General features: G+C 44.3%; 1 protein-coding gene across 2 annotated transcripts in view; it reads left to right on the forward strand.

Annotated features, from left to right (window-relative positions):
- The window catches only part of PCSK2 (proprotein convertase subtilisin/kexin type 2), a 272,641-nt gene that overhangs the window by 228,721 nt on the left and 25,757 nt on the right, over positions 1-18,163 (forward strand). For both annotated transcript variants that reach the window (XM_047853203.1, XM_047853204.1), the window contains one exon: positions 1,085-1,260. In XM_047853203.1, the coding sequence (XP_047709159.1) occupies positions 1,085-1,260 (176 nt within the window). The remainder of the gene's footprint in view (positions 1-1,084; positions 1,261-18,163) is intronic.

Raw genomic sequence — 18,163 nt, forward strand, 5'->3', positions numbered from 1 at the left:
CCATACAACATTTCTGTCCTCCCCACAGCCCCTTCTAGCTACCATGCAACTTGGGAATCATCTTTTTCTGACTCCCTCGATCTTTGCACTGTCCCTATTCCTCTCTCTGCCCCTTAACCTCTAGGATTTTCTCTTAAAATTTTAATATCAGTTGAATTCCCCCCAGCCCACTGTCACACACAGTGGGTTTATTTCCCCGCCCTCCTCCTCTGGCCCCTGGTCAATACCCAGTCACTGGAGGCTGAGCTTCCACCTAGAAATAGACTTGTCGGGGCACCTGGGTGGCTCAGTTGGTTGAATGTCGACTTCGGCTCAAGTCATGATCTTGTGGTTCCCAAGTGCAAGCCCCGTGTCTGGCTCTATGCTGACAGCTCAGAGCCTGGAGCGTGCTTTGCGGATTCTGTGTCTCCCTCTTTCTCTCTGTCCCTCCCCCTGCTCATTTTTTCTCTCTCTCTCTCCCTCTCTTTCTCTCTCAAAAGTAAATAAAACATTAAATTAAAAAATAAAAAAAGAAATAAAAGAAATAGACTTATCAAGAGGCGCCTAAGTGACTCACTCAATTGAATGTCCAACTCTTCATTTCGGCTCAGGTCATGATCCCAGGGCCATGGGATAGAGCCCCACATGGGGCTCCACACTAAGATTCTCTTTCTCTCTCTCTCTTTCTCCCTCTTCCCACCCCCTGCTCACATGCACGTGCTCTCTCGAGCACGCTAAAAAAAAAAAAGAAGAAGAAAAAAGGAAATAGACTTATCAAGGAATCTCTTCAGCAAAGGTGGTCTCTCCCCATTAGAAATTCTAGTAAAGTTTCCAGTGGGAAAAAATTTCTTCAGTTATATAAGGAAAGGTGTGGGTGAAGTCCTAAAAGGATTGAGTGGGACAGTGTATGTGTCGTTCTTTTAGCCTCTAAAGGTGTAGCCCACACAGCCTGAGGTTGGACTCCAGATTCTGCAGCATCCCTCAGGACACCCAGGTGGCAGGCCCTCCAACCACACCCAGGACCTGAGCCCTCACCACCCCTCCCCCATCTCCAGTGCACTGGGGGACCAAAACATGGTGTTTCCCTGTCCAATTGGGTCCACAGGTATCCGGATGCTAGACCAGCCATTCATGACAGACATCATTGAGGCCTCTTCCATCAGCCACATGCCTCAGCTGATCGACATCTACAGTGCCAGCTGGGGCCCAACAGACAACGGGAAGACAGTGGATGGACCCCGGGAGCTCACGCTTCAGGCCATGGCCGATGGCGTCAACAAGGTAAGATCATTCCTGCGCCCACCAGGCCCAGGTCCTCTGGAGGGAGGGGTGGAAGGTGGGGTGTCCAGTGGAGGTGATGAGAATGAAACAAGGAGCAGGGAATGGGGCAGTGCATTAGCTCAGGGCATCCAAGAAATGGACCTCCAAACAGGGTTAGCCGTGCAGATTTATCAGAGGGGACTCCTTTAAAGGGCAAAGGGGAGGGGGAGTAAGGTGGCGGAGGTGCCTTCAGATGGTGATGTTAGTCTGACCCCTGTGAAGACCTGGGAGGAAGGACGGCCACCCTGGGGTCTGTGTTGGCACCCCCACCTTGTCACACAACAGCTGGGAGCAGCCCCCAGGCAGTGGAGTCTGGGTGCAAACGGGGTGGTGGATCCACGATATTCCAATGGCAGGGCTGTGAGCCACAGGATTTCCAGGTTGCCCATCCCTGGGATTAGCCCAGGAATGGACAAACTCAAGGAAAAGAGACCAAGGCAGAGCCCCCAAAGGGAGGGCAGCCAGGTCAGCGACCAATGGAGGGGAAGTTGGTACCCTCCATGCATCTCAGAGTAGGGGTTACATCAGACAAGACCTGAGCCAGGCCTTGGGATCAGTCTTCTGGGTTCAGGTCCCATTTCCATCAGTCAGCGTCTGGGTGTATCTGCAAATGACTTGACCTCACTCGCTGCGCCTCTGTTTTCTTGCCTGTAAAATTGTGATAATCCTACATTTCTCCTGGGATCATTGTAAGGTGTAAATGAGATAAATATACCAGTGTTTGGTAGTGAGAAGTGCCCCGGGAAGGGTTGGTGTTGATCCAGGCCATTGTGGATGCTTAACCTGTCCCCCCAAAACTTTCTGGAGTAAAGCACAGGGTTTTGGTTTTGTTTTGTTTTGTTTTGTTTTGTTTTGTTTTCACTAAGCTTGTGAATTTTATGTGTCAAGAACTCAGGGCACATTGGGGATGGCCTGTCCCAGCTCTAAGAGTCCTGGACCTCGGATAGAAGTCTCCACATTTGAATTGCCAAACTGTTGAGTCTTCTAGTGCCCTTGTGATGTGCCAAATTATCGCCATTTGTGCCACAACACCAACCACTCAAGAGTACTTAATCATTTTGTTGTATTTAGAGTTTTCTTCAGGACTGGACTTACCATCAGGTGATAGTGATACCCTCTTGATGCTTTTAGTTTGCCTGTCTAACCAGCCATGGGCAGGAGTCGCATTTTCCCAAGATTACAACAATGGTGGGGTGCCTGGGTGGCTCAATCAGTTAAGCATCCGACTTCAGCACAGGTCATGATCTCACAGTTCGTGGGTTCGGGGCCCGCATCGGGCTCTGTGCTGACAGCTTGAGAGCCTGGAACCTGCTTCGGATTCCATATTTCCCTCTCCCTCTCTGCTCCTCTCCTGCTCAAACTCTGTCTCTATCTCTCAAAAATAAAATAAACATTAAAAAACATTTTTTTTTAAGATTACAACAATGGTGGTACAGTAAGAGTAACCAGGTCCTCACTGAGGGAAAGACAAGTGTGTGAGGTTTAGTATATGGACTTTTGCAAGTGCCTTTTAGGAATTTTTAGAAAGTCTGCTTCTTGGATTTTGGCCAATTTCAAATGGATGAAACAGATATGGCCATATTTGGATATATAAACTAGCACTGCTACAAATTAATTGCAAAATGCATCCATTTTATGTTTATCTTTGTTATTTATGGTCTATGTGAAATATACATGAACCTATTATTTACACATTTATATCACTAAAATAGGTATGGGTATGAAACACCCGAAATTTAACAGTAGCTTAGACAGGTAAAAATATTGAAGAAAATTAGAGTGGACAACTAACTAGCATAATGCCCTCAAGGTCTATCCAAGTTGGCACAAATGGCGGATTTCCTTCTTTTTATTGCTGAATAATATTCTGGTGTGGGGGGGGTGGTGGTATATATGTATGTGTATATACAGTATTCTCTTTATGCATTCGTGCATTGATGGACACTTAGGTTGTGTCCATTTCTTGGCTAGTGTGAATAACGCTGACGTGAAATAGTGGTGCATGTATCTAAAGATAGTAATTTCAGGGCCACCCGGGTGGCTCAGTCGTTTAAGCATCTGACTCTTGAGCTCAGCTCAGGGCTTGAGCTTAGGGTCATGAGTTCCAGCCCCACTTTGGGCTCCACACTGGGCATGGAGTCTACTTAAATAAATTTTTTAAAAAATAGTACTATCATTTCCTTCAGATTATCCCAGAAGTGGGGCTGCTGAATCATATGGTAGTTCTGTTTTTAATGTTTTGAGGAACCTCCATACTGTTTTTCATAGTGGCTGCACCAACTTACGTTCCCACCAACAGGGCACAGGGGTTCACTTTCTCTGCATCCTCACCAACACTTACCTTTTTGATAATCGTGAAGGCAACGTTTTCTATACATTTCCTAAGGTCAGAGAACAGGTGTTTTCCTCTCCAGCTAGTCTCAGAAACTGGCCTAGTGCTTGCAAAGTGGATCAGCTGTTCAATAAGTAGATGTGGAATTAATACATGAATGAAATTGGATGGTTGAAAGATTAAAAGTCCTATAGAAAACTGTACCTGTGGTGAACGTCAGTGGTGCCCATTACGTCCCCTTTATCGGGTGGGGGTGAGGTGGGGAGGGGGAACCCCCCAGCTACAATGACTCACACAGCTGCCCCTTCCCTGTAGAATTGCCCTAGCTGACGGGAGGCTTTCATCCAGATGGTTATGCCCACACACACACCCAGGAGGCAGCCCACAGCCAATGATTGATTCAGGGAGAAGAGGCCAGACCACTTGGCCCCAGTAGGTACCACTCCGTGGTGTAATGTATGCTCCAGAGACCCCAGTGAATCAGGCCAAGCAAGGGTTGACTTTGCTTGAGAGCATACCGTTTTGAGGTTCCTACCTCGCCTATCTTGTTTCACTCCCTCATTGACACATTTCCCCTTAGTGCATGTTCTTAATACACCTGGTGAGCTCAAGTCCCTGCCTTGGGCTCTGCTTCTAGTGAACCCATTCTAAGACATTAGAAATGAGGTTCATTCTTTCCCTTGGCTGCTAGGAAGCTCAGAACTAAGTTTGGGCCTAACAGTGTGGGTTTTTTTTTAGGCTAAGTCTTCTCCTATCCCATTTTCTCCCCTCTGTTCACCAACCATGGCTTCAAAAATCATTCCTTAACTTTTGTTCTCATGTCCTTTTTCATATTTCTATGGAATCCAAATCTATGAATACTATGAAGTATAAAATTTGTAAAAGAATTGCTTAAATGAGTTCAATTTGATTTGATTAAATTAAGGTGTAAATTTTAACTTTGGGATCCTCAAATTGTTTCTTGCTTCCGCAATTCCTAGTCTTAATGGACTAAACCATCTCAATGGACAAAAATCAACAGTGTCTGGGCCCTAAATAGTAAACAGTAGGTCAAACAAAGTGCAGCCCCTTAGAGAGGGACTCAGCTGACTTTGGCCCACAGGCCAGACTCAACGCACTAGCTGTCTTTGCAAATAAAGTTTTATTGGAACACAGCCAGGCCCCTGTGTCTTTCCATCCGTGATTTCTCTCCCGATCACAGCTGTCACAGGCTCCACACCCAGGGAAGCACCTGGGGCACTGGATCATCAGAACCCTGGGCTCTTCTGCTGGCCTGTCCCCATCTTCATTTTCACTAGACAGCCAGCTTGCATGACAAGAGGTGTGCTTCTGCTGCAGGGACTTTTTTAAGGACTGGGATGAGCAAGTTAGAGACCTGAGCTTGAGAGCTGGGAGGCCAGTATTCTCATCTCAATCCTAACCCTTTCTGGCCATAGGACTTCAGATTAGTCCTTAGCTTCTTTGTGCCTCCTTTTCTTCTTTGGTAAAATAATCCACATCAGTGGTGCTCAAAGTGTGACCACTGGCCCACCTGCAAGTTCGTGAGAAATGCAGAGGCTCCGCCCCACCCACCCACCTGATACATCAGAGTTTGCATTTTAGAGGCACCTGGGTGGCTCCGTCCGTTAAGCGTCCGACTTCAGCTCAGGTGGTCATCTCACTATTCATGAGGTCAAGCCCTGCATCAGGCTCTGGGCTGACAGCTCAGAGCCCGGAGCCTGCTTCAGATTCTGTGTCTCCTTCTCTCTCTGCCCCTCCCCCTGCTCATGCTCTGTCTCTGTCTCTTCCTCAAAAAAAAATAAACATTAAAAAAAAATTTTTAGGGGTGCCTGGGTGGCTCAGTCGGTTAAGCAGCCGACTTCGGCTCAGGTCATGATCTCATGGTCTGTGAGTTCGAGCCCCGCATCGGGCTCTGTGCTGATAGCTTGGAGCCTGGAGCCTGCTTCTGATTCTGTGTCTCCCTCTCTGCCCCTCCCCCATTCGTGCTCTGTCTCTCTCTGCCTTTCAAAAATGAATAAATGTTAAAAAAAATTTTTTTTAATTTTTTTAAAGAGTATTTGCATTTTAACAAGGTCACACTCAAGTTTGAGAGGTGCTACTCTAACTGACTTCTAGAAAATGTATCCGGTAACCCTAAGATACTAAGACCACAAGGTAATATGGTTTTAAAAAATCCCCAGTGCTGGAGTGCCTGGGTGGCTCAATCATTTAAGCTTCTGACTCTGGGTTTCAGCTCAGGTCATGATCTCACGGTTCATGGGTTTGAGCCCCACATCAGGCTCCACAGCTGGCAGCATGGAGCCTGCTTGGGATTCTCTCTCTCCCTCTCCCCCACCCCTCTCTCTCTCTCTCCACCCCACCCCCACTCATGCTGTCTCTGTCTCTCTCAAAATAAATAAAACCTAAAAAAACATCCCCAGTGACTAGGAAAAGGCGGCAGAGGTGACTCGTTTTCTGGAACACTGCACAACCCTATCCAGGTGGTATGTTGAAGGGATTGATTACCAAGCCAGATGCTCTGGTTTGTCTCTGAGCTGCAGGAGCAGGGGCCCAGTGGCTCAACTTCAGGGGTTTCTTATAGGGATGCACGAGGAGAGACAAGGGCACTGAGGGGGGATTCAGGCAGAACCTCGTACAGGCTGGGACCAGACAGACGCTCTGGACCCAGCGTGGCTGCAGGGCTCCAGCCACGAGAGTGTGTGGAGATTCCCACTGGGGCCCCACGGTCGTGGGTCTTGGCCATGTTTATAGTTCCTGTCTCTCACTGGCTCTGTGTGTCCTTCTCTGAATCCACTTTTCCTCTTGCTTGGGGCTTATGTTCATGTGCTCCTTCTACGTGGACATGACGCCATTAGCATTCTTGTTTGTCACAACCCGTCAGGCTCTATTCCAACTGCCGTTTGCTCCCCTCCAATGCCTGAGGGGGAATCTTGACCCCAAATTAGGGGAGACACTTCTCTCTCTGGTGGGCTCCAAAACTAGCAAATGTGGTTCTGTTGGAAAGGTTTAGAACTTGAAGGGTCAGAGATCAGTCAGAAGGTTGCTAACAGAGCCCCTTCTTTTCCACTCCGGTAATGTCAAGTGGCAGTTGTCTACCCCCACACTGGCTTTTCAGACCTCTGATGGAGAAGTTTCTTCTAAACCGTTGAAATCTTCCAGAAGTCTCGATAGAAATATAACACCATGTTTCTTCTCTGTTATGGGCTGCATTTTCCCCGCCCCCCAGTCAAAACTCATATATTGAAATCCTAACCCCCCCCCCCCATATCTCAGAAGGGACCTTATTTGGAAATAGGGCCATGAAAGATGTAATTAGTTAAGATGAGTTCATTCTGGAGCAGAGTGGGCCCCTAATCTGATATGACTGATGTCTGTGTTAAAAAGGTAATTTAGGGGCACCTGGGTGGCTCAGTCAGTTAAGCATCTGACTTCGGCTCAGGTCATGATCTCACAGTTCGTGGGTTCGAGCCCCGCGTCGGGCTGTGTGCTGACAGCTCAGAGCCTGGAGCCTGCCTCAGATTGTGTGTCTTGTGCCTTCCTTTCTCTCTGCTCCTCCCCTGCTCACGTTCTGTCTGTCTCTCAAAAATAAATAAGCATTTTTAAAAAATCATGTTATAAAAAACATGATTTTTTTTTATATTTTTGGACACAGATGCACAGGAAGAGTGCCAAGAGAACATGAAGGCAGAGATCAGGGTGATGCCTCTACAAGTCAAGGAACACCCAAACTTGTCAGTAGCTAGGGGAGAGGCATGGGACAGATTCTCACTCCCAGCCTTCAGAAGGAACCAGCCTTCTCAACACCTTGACTTTGACCCTCCAGAATGTCTAGACAATATATTTCTGTGGTTTACACCACCCAGTTTGTGGTATTTTCCTACGGCAGCCCTAGAAAACCATACACCTTTCAGTCTTAGAAGGGATAGTCAAAAAAAGAGATTTTGCCAGACTCGAGCAGTGCAGAAACAGTATGGACACTTTTTTAGTTACTCTTGATGTCACCTGACTCCCTTTTTGAAAGCCAAGATGGCTGACCGTTGATCCCATTACAACTCATTCTCATCTGGCACCTTGAGAGTCATCTTTCCTTCATTCTCTAATATCGTTCCTCAGAAGAGAAGCTTGCAAAAATTCTCATGATGCCATTGACATTCAGCCCATCTGAGACAGCCACAAGGGCCCCTGATGCTTGAAAAGCACAGTTCAGTTTATAGAGGGGGCTTAGCGACAGGATCGAGGGGTGAGGGGGTAGGAGGCGATGGTGCTGCCCCATTTCAGTGCCATTTCAGTGCCTCAACCCTTGGGAGTTGTTAGGATGAAACTTAGACGCACAAGCAGCTTGTTTGCATATCGCACTGTTCACTGTGTGGCTGGAGAGAAATGGTCACACATCCAAGCCCAGGACCGACTGACAACAAGTCCCCTGGGGGACACTTGGCAGATGTCCAGCAGACATGGATTTCCACTGAGAAGCATTTTTTTGACACACAAGGCCGACAGAGAGACATGTAGGTGACATCCGCCCTCAGTCGCAATTTACAAATGCACAAGTCATTCAATGCAGCACATCCCCCAGTGGCTCCTGTCATTTTCCACAACTTCTGAACTGTTCCCCGCATCTTAAGTCTGAGTATTTCTCTCTCCTCCATCTGTAGCCTCCCCTGTCGCAACTAAAAAGGCCCTTTCAAGTGTGATTGTTCTGGAAAGCATGCCAACTGCTCCAAAACTTAAGAGAAAAATTGTTATGACTTATCTTCAGATGACAGCATGTAAATATTTTAGAAAGTGAAGTATAATGAAAAATACATGATTTTTCATTCGACTTTCGAAACCCCAAGCTGTGGGAGTGGTTCTTTCCTTATTTCAGGGTGACAATTTGGGGGGAAAGAACTGTAGAATCTCGTGCATGATGGTATATGATACATGAGCAAAGATCTCCTCTCAGTTATTTCAGTTGTCTGGTCTACTCTAAAGGAAAGTCCACCTCTGAAAGATGGTCTCCACCTAAACAAAGGAGTCAGATAATTACCTAGTGGACAAAGGTAGGTCTTATGCTTGTCTTTGAATGTTAGCATCCTGCAGGTAGGTTTTGTTTGACCAACATAGTAATGATAGAGGAAGAGGAAAAAGAGTCGAGAGACCTTTCTGGGGATGTGTTCTTCACCACAGACCTCCCCACTCCCAATTGTCTGACATTTGTTCTCCACATAAACATCACCGACCTGACTCCTTAGGGATTTGAGTTTGTATCTCCTAAATTTGCTCAATGAATACTTGAGGCAGCAAGGAGCAGACAAGAAAAAAGAGGAGGCAACTTTTTATTCCCCTTTCTAGTCTACGTGTTGACCATATAGTAAAAGCATTTTTCACATCTTCTGTGGGAAGTAGGTGACAGTCCTAGACCCCTGAATTATGAAATAATCCAATAATTGACTTTTTTCTTAGTTTGGGAGCCCCCACAAAAGCAGACGCTGAAACAAGGATTGTTCAAGCAGTTGCTTTGGGAGGCAAAGGGAACACCAGCAGTGAATGGGGAGGTGTGACAGGGAAGAAAGGGACCAGGAAAGTGTGTTATCGAGCCAGCCACCACTGTGAACACCCAGAGCTCAGTCCCACCAGGAAACTGGAAAACCACGAAGCTGGACCCTGAAGCTATCAGAGGTGAAAATCCTGATCCACATAAATGCCACAGTACTTGCGGCCCCCCTGGGGCAGGTGTGCCCACCAGCTGTCAGCCTCTTGGGAGAAAGCCCTTCCACAAAGAGATGCCGATGCGGTGCTGGCATTCGGAAATCACAGTGCACAGAAGGTCTAAGGGACGTGGGCCGACACCCACTGCCATCTGCTGCCATCTCGAGGGTGCAGGTTGACAAAACCTAATCTTAGGCTTGGAGTCATCGCTGTCTGGGTAATAAAGGACCAGTAAGGTGATGTGTTTGCTGGTCAGAAAGACGCAGCCTTTGCAGAGACTGGTGGAGTAACAGAGCCCAGACGTTGGGGACCACGGAGTCTGACGCTGTCCTGACAACCAGAAGGCAATTCCGACAACACAGAGGGCCTGGAAAGTGACAGTTGATTCATGAACTTCTTTCCGCATCTTGAGGAAGTACAGCTACCCAGGCTGGCTCTGACGGCTACACCCAACCTCTTAGTAATCACGGTTCAGGATTGCTACCAGAGGGAATATTTAAAGACAAGGCTACAGAAATAGACAAGGCTACAGGAATATTTAAAGATGAGGCTACAGAAAGCCCTCTGAGGCACAGATGAGACAGAGCACTGATTGTTTAGGAATCAATCCCTGTGGGATTTCGAAGGACCCAAGCACAGATCCCAGATCTTCGGGCTGGAATGCAGTAAAGAGAGATCACTTGCAAGAGTGTGGCTCGAAAGGCAAGGGGAGCAGAGGGCTGCCTAGGGAGATGCTGATGAATTGGGTGTTGGCGAGGCAGAGCCCTGGTGCAGCCTGCTGAAACTTAATCAGAGCAGTGGGGCTGACACAGTAGCAGCAAATGTTGGGGCCTCTGGCAGGCAATGGATGCCTCCTGCCAAGGAGCTCTCAGGAACACTCCATGAGCCCTGATTTATGCTTTGAAACCAAGCAAAGGTTCACAGTTGAGCAAGAGCTGCCAAAGTGTGGAGCCTGCAATCCATTCTCTGAAATGATTGTTGCACTTACAGTCCCCGTTATTTGTGATCAAGAGAAATGGAAGAAAAGGCTGGCAGGTTTTAGGTGAAACTTATTAAGTGCTGGCCAGCCATAGGTGGGATGGTCAACCATCTTGGTTTCCCATTTTTAATACTGAAAGTCCCACTTCCAAGGAGCTCCCAGTCCCAGGAGAACCAAGACCCTTGGTCACTCACCCTGTGGCCTTATTGGTGGCGGTGGCTTATTTGAACCCAGTGAAAACACCAACCAGCTTAAGGGATTGACATGAATGTAAACCCTTCACCAACCCCCTTGACATCAGAAAGGTTAATCATGGTGTGTTTGGATCCTGCTAGAAATGAGACAGGATTGCATAAGGGTCTTCCTTCCAAAGTGGATAAATGGCAAAATAGGTCATAATTAGAAGCAACAATAGGCGCCATTAAACATGGCCTTGAGGGAAGGATTTAATCAGAAGCCAAGGGCAACCATACCATCCATTGTTGGCCTTTCCAGAGATCATGACACCACCAGCACACTCTTGAACTCCCGTGGAACCCGATGGGGACATGAGGCAGACGCCGTGATCCTGGTGACTTGGCTGTGGCACACAGCTCCAGCCAGCCGTGGCTTCCTGCTCACCAGCCAGCCGGCCTCTCTGCTCCTCTGGGTGAGGACCTGCCAGGCTCCAGTGGAGTGTGCTCCCCAGTGTGCACACAGCCCAGACTGGGAGGACTTAACACCCCAGGGGCCACCACCCAGCTGCACTGTCCTGGTGGCAGGGTCACAGGGGCTCTCCAGAGAGGTTGACCCCAGCTCCCACAGGGACAACCTGTTCATCAGCTCACACTCGGTTGGATGTTTCTCCCTTCCCTGTTTCCTGTCCCCCTGCCACTAACTTAGGCTTCTTGAGACCACCTCCCCCCAGATTAACTACCTGCTCCCTGGCCCTGGTCTCAGGGTCTTTTTATGGAGGAACACAAACTGAGACCAGCCCCTTTCTCCTACAGGTGAAGCCAGCAGCCTTCTGAAAGTAAGCGTAAGCGTAGCTCCTTACAGGAGGATCCACCATCCCCATTTAAAGCCCTTTGTGAATTCACCACCACCTTCAACACAGAGTACAGAAAAGAGTAGAAGTGACAAATAATGAACACACAAAACAGCTGCATGGAAATATAATCCAATCACTGATATTGTGGCAGAGAGGGACTTTCTAAGCATAAAAGCAAAAGGAAAATATTTACCAAAACTAAGTAAGAAATATTACTACATAAAACCTTTCAAAATTTCTGCAAGCCTGGTCATTGTTAAAGCTCAGCAATGGATCCGTGGGGATTCATTATACTATTCACTCTACTTTTGTTGTGCTTAATATTTTTCAGATTAAAAGGTTTTTATTCATCCCCCAAATAAAAAGCAATTCAGTAGGTGGATAAGTTGTCAAAAGTAAGAATACACAATTTAGGAAAAATGAAAACAGCAGCTGCTCTAATAGTATACAGATGGCCACTTGTGGCTTGGGATAAAAATTCCAGGGACTGCATTACACAGAGTTGTTTTTTTTTTAATGGTGCATCTGATATAACCCAAATTAAGGGGACATGATGAACTGTGTCAGTAAGGAGAGGCTACATTATGCTGTGGTAACAAATAGCCCCAAAAGCTCAGAAGCTTCAGACCACAAAGGTTTATTTCTCATTCAGCTACACATCACCATGGTCAATAGTGAGCTCTGCTTATCACAGTCTCTCAGAGAACAGAGCTTGCATCTGGAACATTGCTAGTCACTGTGCCGAGGGAAAGAGGGTGTCCCACGGCATTTGGCCCTGACCAGTCAATGGTTCAGCCTAGAAATGACACTATGTATCAGTCACTGCCACTCAAAACTCATTAATTAAAATGGCTTACAGGACCCCACCCAACCACAAAGGGATGTCATCACGGACCCAAACTGTGGACAGCTAGAAACATTTATCAGATAGCACCAATGACTACCACAATGCGCCCAGAACAACTTCTAGGTGACTCGAAAGGCAACTCAACAGTGATCAAGTGAGGACAAACACAATGTCAAAGATGTTTGTGAGTAGTTTGAGTAAAATTGTTCAGTGAACTGTGAGTACAGAAAGGCAGTGTTTGCAAATCGATACACTGTTCTAGGTGGTAGTTAAAATAAGTATTTGCAAAAATTAATAGGTTTATGCAATATAGGGGGAAACTTTCTGTAAGTCAAAATGCAACATATAAAAGAAAAGATTGGGCAAATATATATGTAACATAAATGACAGAAATTTGGCTAAGGTCCTTAATATAGGAAAAGCTCTAACAAATCAAAAAGAATATGAAAGAAAAAATAGGCAAAAGATATTATCTTTATGGCTTGATGCTTTGCTAACCTTATTCATAAAGCAGCAATACAAATGAGCAGTGAGAATGCAAGAAGATAAACTCAATGGTCATGGAAAAATTTATAACTCAAAACAACAAGGTACCATTTTTGCCCACTGAATTGGCAAAACTAGATTTTTTAAATGTAGGATTCTCAATCTTGAACCATGGGGGCTGATTGTGGAATTCTTACACACTGCTGGTGAAACAAATAAATTGTTCATATGCATTATAAATAGCAATCATATGGCAATATGGATCAAGAATCTTCCAACATTCATTCCTTTTTACCCTAAATTCCCCCTTTTAGAAATTCTGCCTGAGGAAATAAACAGAAATACAAAGACATATAAAATGATGTTCATCGCAGAACTTTAAAACTTAGAAACAGCCTTCCAGGTATGTCTAGATAAAGGACTAAATAAATTATGGAATGGCTATTTAATAAGACTAATAAAAATTACAGTGTAGAGGAATATTTAATTACATTAGGAAATGTTACTGATATAATAGTGAATATACATTTGAAGCATTCTGGCCACAAAAGTGGATCTCTTTTATGATCCTAATTTTATCCCTAAACCTGTTCTTATACTTAGCATTTATATATCAACTTGGCAGGAATCCACAAAATATCACCAGGGATTTTTTCTATTCGTGGAAAATTAGAAAGGATTTTTATTTTCCTGTTCAGAGTCTAAATTTCAGTTATTCTACAATGAGTATGATTTTGCAATAAAAAATGTGATAACTTTTTTTTAAGTACGTCAATGTTGTATTAAGATGTCAAAGTGACTGGAAAATAAAAACTAGTCTAACTGAGTGTTTAGGAAGAGGCAACCTGTAACAGGCTTGCCTCCCTAGTATCTGCAAGCAGGTAATACCAGTGGGCCAGGGCCTGGTCTGGTCATTCGTCCAGGTCGCTACTGATTGGTGAGCAGGAGGGACCGACAAAGTGGATTTCCACCTCCTGGGACAGGTGATGTCCTGGGTGGGGGCACACAGAGCCATAGCACCAGTCTCTGGCTAGAACTTGACCTTAGCAGATGGTAAGCGATTTGTGACATTTTTATATTATGAGCAAATAGCAAAATCTGCATGAACTGTTAAGAAATTTGGGGGGAGTGACATCAGCACATGGCAGCATGAGAAATCTTTTGTTTCTCCCTTTAATTTGCAATGAGTAGGGCACCCATCACCCAACAGGGGTTCCTCAACAGCACATCAGGACTCCACAGAGAACCATACATCTGTACGTTGAAGGTGGGTAGACTGGACCTCATGGAGGCAGGAAAACCAGGGGAACAGCAGCAGTGGTGCCTGTAAACCCAGTGACCCTGGCAGTGGCAGAGGCCTCCGAGACCGTGGTATCCCCAACAACCCTGGGCAGCAGCAGTACCCATGACCCTAGCAGACCCAGCCGCGCGCCAGCAACCCTGGCAACCTCAGCACTGGTGAGACACTAGTGCACGGGTAACTATGACAGCCTCAGTGACCCCGCCAGAAGAGCAGGTGGTGGGTGTAAAGTGTGTGCTCCCAAATACAGCCGTAAAGCAGTTTAGGTAAGAGGGGAAAAAATTACACTATATCGCCACCTGCTGGAAAATAAAAGAAAGGTCTTTAATTCCCAACCGGTTGAACTGTTAAAATCAAAGTCAATAGAACTCTACCAAAATAGAAAGGCATCCATTACTTCAAATGTGTCAGCAGAGGCTCATCTCATCAAACACCATGAAAAATCACAGTAAGATGGTATCACCAAAAGCAAATGGCAGACAGATCTCCAGCAACCAATCTCCAAGTCACAGAAAATTAGGATCTAACTGATAGAGAATTCAAAATAGCTGGTTATGAAGAAAGTCAGCAAGCTAGAAGAAAACTCAGAAAGTCAATTTAATGAACTGAGTAATGAAATTAATGAACAGAAGGAGTGCTTTGCCAAACAGACTCAAATTCTGAAACTAAAGAACTCAACAGAGGAAATGAAGAACACATTACAAAGTATTGGAAACAGAGCAAATGGGAGGGAAGAAAGAACAGGCGAGCCAGAAGATAGGAATCTAGAAATAATTCAGGTAATAGCAGAGAGAGAACTAAGATTTTTAAGAAGTGAAGAAACCATACAAGAGCTATCAGACTCCGTTAGGGGGACCAACAAAAGAACTACGGATATACCAAAAGGAGAAGGGGACAGAAGGGTTATTTAAAGAAGTAATAGCTGAGAACTTCCCAAACCTAAGGAGAGAACTAGACATACAAGTCCACAAAGCTAATTAGTCACCTTAGTATCTCAATGCTGAAAGATCCTCTTTAAGACATATTATAACGAAGCTGTCAAAAATTGACCATAAAGAAGGATTCTTAAAGGCAGCTGAGGGGGAGAAGAGAACATAACCTACAAAGAAAATCCCATTTGATTATCAGTAGATTTCTTCAACAGAAACTACAGGCCAGGAGAGAGTGAATGTCCTAATTCAGATTTCCAGCCAAGAATACTTTATTCAGCAAAGTGACCCTTCAGATATGAAGGAGAAAAACAAACAAAAGCTGATGGAGTTCACCACCACCAGACCTGCCTTACAAAAAATGTTGAAGGGAGCTCTTCTGCCTAAAATGAAAAGACAAAAATACCCCAGATTTTTACAAAGGTGATAGATAAAATCATAAAATTATAACCCTCTCTTACAATAGGATGTTAAATGTAACATAAAGCTTTAAAGAAAAAGGCGTTAAAAATAAATATAGCTACTACAATTTGGAAACGAACTCCCAGCATAAAAAGAGACAATTTGTGATAACAAAAGTATAAAAAGGGAGGAGGAAAATGCCGGAACCTGTAGAGGCAAATGAAGATAAGTTGCTATCAACAGAAAAAGGATTATTTTATTTATAAGACATTTTATACAAATCTCACAGGAACCACAAAACAAAAATCTAGAGCAAAAACAAAACATCTAAAAAGGGGGGGGGAGGGGGTACATGAGTGGCTCAGTCAGTTAAGCTTCCAACTTCGGCTCAGGGCATGATCTCCCAGTTTGTGAGTCCGAGCCCCACGTCAGGCTCTGTGCTGACAGCTCAGAGCCTGGTGCCAGCTTCAGATTCTGTGTTTTCCTCTCTCTCTCCCCCTCCCTCCCACCCTCCCTCTCTCTCTCTCTCTCACAAATAAATAAACATTTGAAAAAAAGTTTAAAAAAATAAAATACAATAAAAAGCAGGGGAGGACTGAGCAAAATGTCATAAAAAACCACCAACTAAAAATCAAACAAAAGAAAGAAAGATAGAGAAAAAGACAAGACAATGGAGACACAAAACAATCAGAACACAAAAGATAAAATGGCAATAGTAAGTCCTCATATATCAATAATCACCTTAAATGTAAATGGATTGAATTTACCAATCAAAAGGAACAGTCAGAATGAATTGAAACAAAGACCCGACTGCATGCTGCCTTCAGGAGACTCTTCCCAGCTCCAAACACATAGACTCAAAGTGAAGGGACAGAGGATGATACTCCAAGAAATGGTAGCCAAAAGAAAGCGGGTGTAGCCATACTCACGTCAGACAAAATGGACTTCAAGCCCAAAACTGGCAACAAGAGACCAAGCAGGTCATTATATAATGATAAGAGGGTCAACACCGATCTTCTTCCACTAGAGTTACATCCTGATAAACCAATCAAAAGTTGAAAATATAAGTTGAAAATGCATTTCATGCACCTAACCTACCAAACATGATAGCTTAGCCTACCTTAAATGTGCTAGCAACACTTAGTTTAGCCTACAGTTGGGCAAGACCATCTAATACAAAGCCTGTTTTATAATACAGAGTTGAATACCTCAGGTAATTTATTGAACGCTGTACTGAAAGTGAAGAACAAAATGATTATGTGGGTACAGAACGGTTGCAAGTATACCAATTGCTTGCCCTCATGATCATGTGGGTGAGTAGACTGAAGCTTCCTGCTGCCTCCCACCATCATGACAGAGTCCGGCATATCACTAGATCAGGAAGAGATTAAAAACTCAAAATTCAGCGCATCGTGTCTACTGAATGAGTATGATTTTTGTACCATCATAAAGTAAAAAAATTCTAAGTCAAACCATCATAAATTGGGGAGCCTCTGTACGTCAAGAAGACATAACAACTATAAACATATACACTCCCAACATCTGAGCACTGAAATATATTAAGCAAATACTAACAAATCTTAAGGGAGAAATGTACAATACAATAACAGGAGGGGACTTCACTATCCCACCGTCGGCAAAGGAGAGATTGTGCAGACAGAAAATCAACAAGGAAACAATGGAATTGAAACACACTAAAATAAATGGACCTATCAGACACATACAGAATGTTCCATCCACCAACAGCATACATTCTTCTCAAGTGCCTGTGAACATTCTCCAAGATAGATCATATGACAGGCCACAAAACCAATCTTAGCAAATTGAAAAAGATTGAAATCAATTTCAGCTATCTTCTCTGACCACAAATGGCAGGAAATTAGAAGTTTCAACAAGAGGAAAGTGAGTAGATCTTCAAATATGCGGAAACTAAACAGCACACTTCTAAACAACCAATGGGTCAAAGAAGAAATCAAAATGGAAACAAATTGGGGCGCCTGGGTGGCTCAGTTGGTTGAGCTTCCAACTTTGGCTCAGGTCGTGATCTCACAGCTCGTGAGTTCGAGCCCCCTGTCGGGCTCTGTGCCGACAGCTCGGAGCCTGGAGCCTGCTTCCGATTCTGTGTCTCCCTCTCTCTCTGCCCCTAACCCACTCGCATTCTGTCTCTGTCAAAAATAATAAAATAATAAATAAAAATTTTCAAAAAATTAAAAATAGAAACAAATTATCTTGAAACATATTAAAATGAAAATACAATATACCCAATTTTGTAGAATGCAGTAAAAGCAGTTCTAAGAGGAAAGTTTATAGCAATAAACACATATATTAAGAAATAAGAAAAATCTCAAACAACCTAATTTTACACCTCAAGGAACTAGAAAAAGAGGAACTAGTCAAGTCCAAAGATTGCCGAAGAAAGAAATAATAAAAAGCAGAGCAAAAATAAATGAAATAAAGACCAGAAGAACAGTAGAAAGGATCAGCAAAACTAAAAACCTGTTCCTTGAAAAGATAAACACGTTTGACAGCGAGACTAATTCTTTGGCTAGACTAAGAAAAAAAAAAAAGACTCAAAATTAGAAGGAAAACAAGACATGGCAACCGATACTACAGAAATAGAGAATTTTAAGAAACCACTATGAATAATTATATACTAACAAATTACATTACCTGGAACAAATGGATACATTTTAGCAACAATACACCCAGACTGAATCAGGAAGGAATAGAAAATCTGAACAGATCAATAATAAATCAAGGGATTGAGTCAATTAAAAAATAACACAGAAATCAGAAATCTCTAGGTCCAGATGGCTTTGCTGGTGAATTCTACCAAACATCTAAGGAAGAATTAGCATCAGCCCTCCT

Source organism: Prionailurus viverrinus, chromosome A3 (genome assembly GCF_022837055.1).
Source record: "Prionailurus viverrinus isolate Anna chromosome A3, UM_Priviv_1.0, whole genome shotgun sequence".
In the NCBI taxonomy this organism is placed as follows: Eukaryota; Metazoa; Chordata; class Mammalia; order Carnivora; family Felidae; genus Prionailurus; species Prionailurus viverrinus.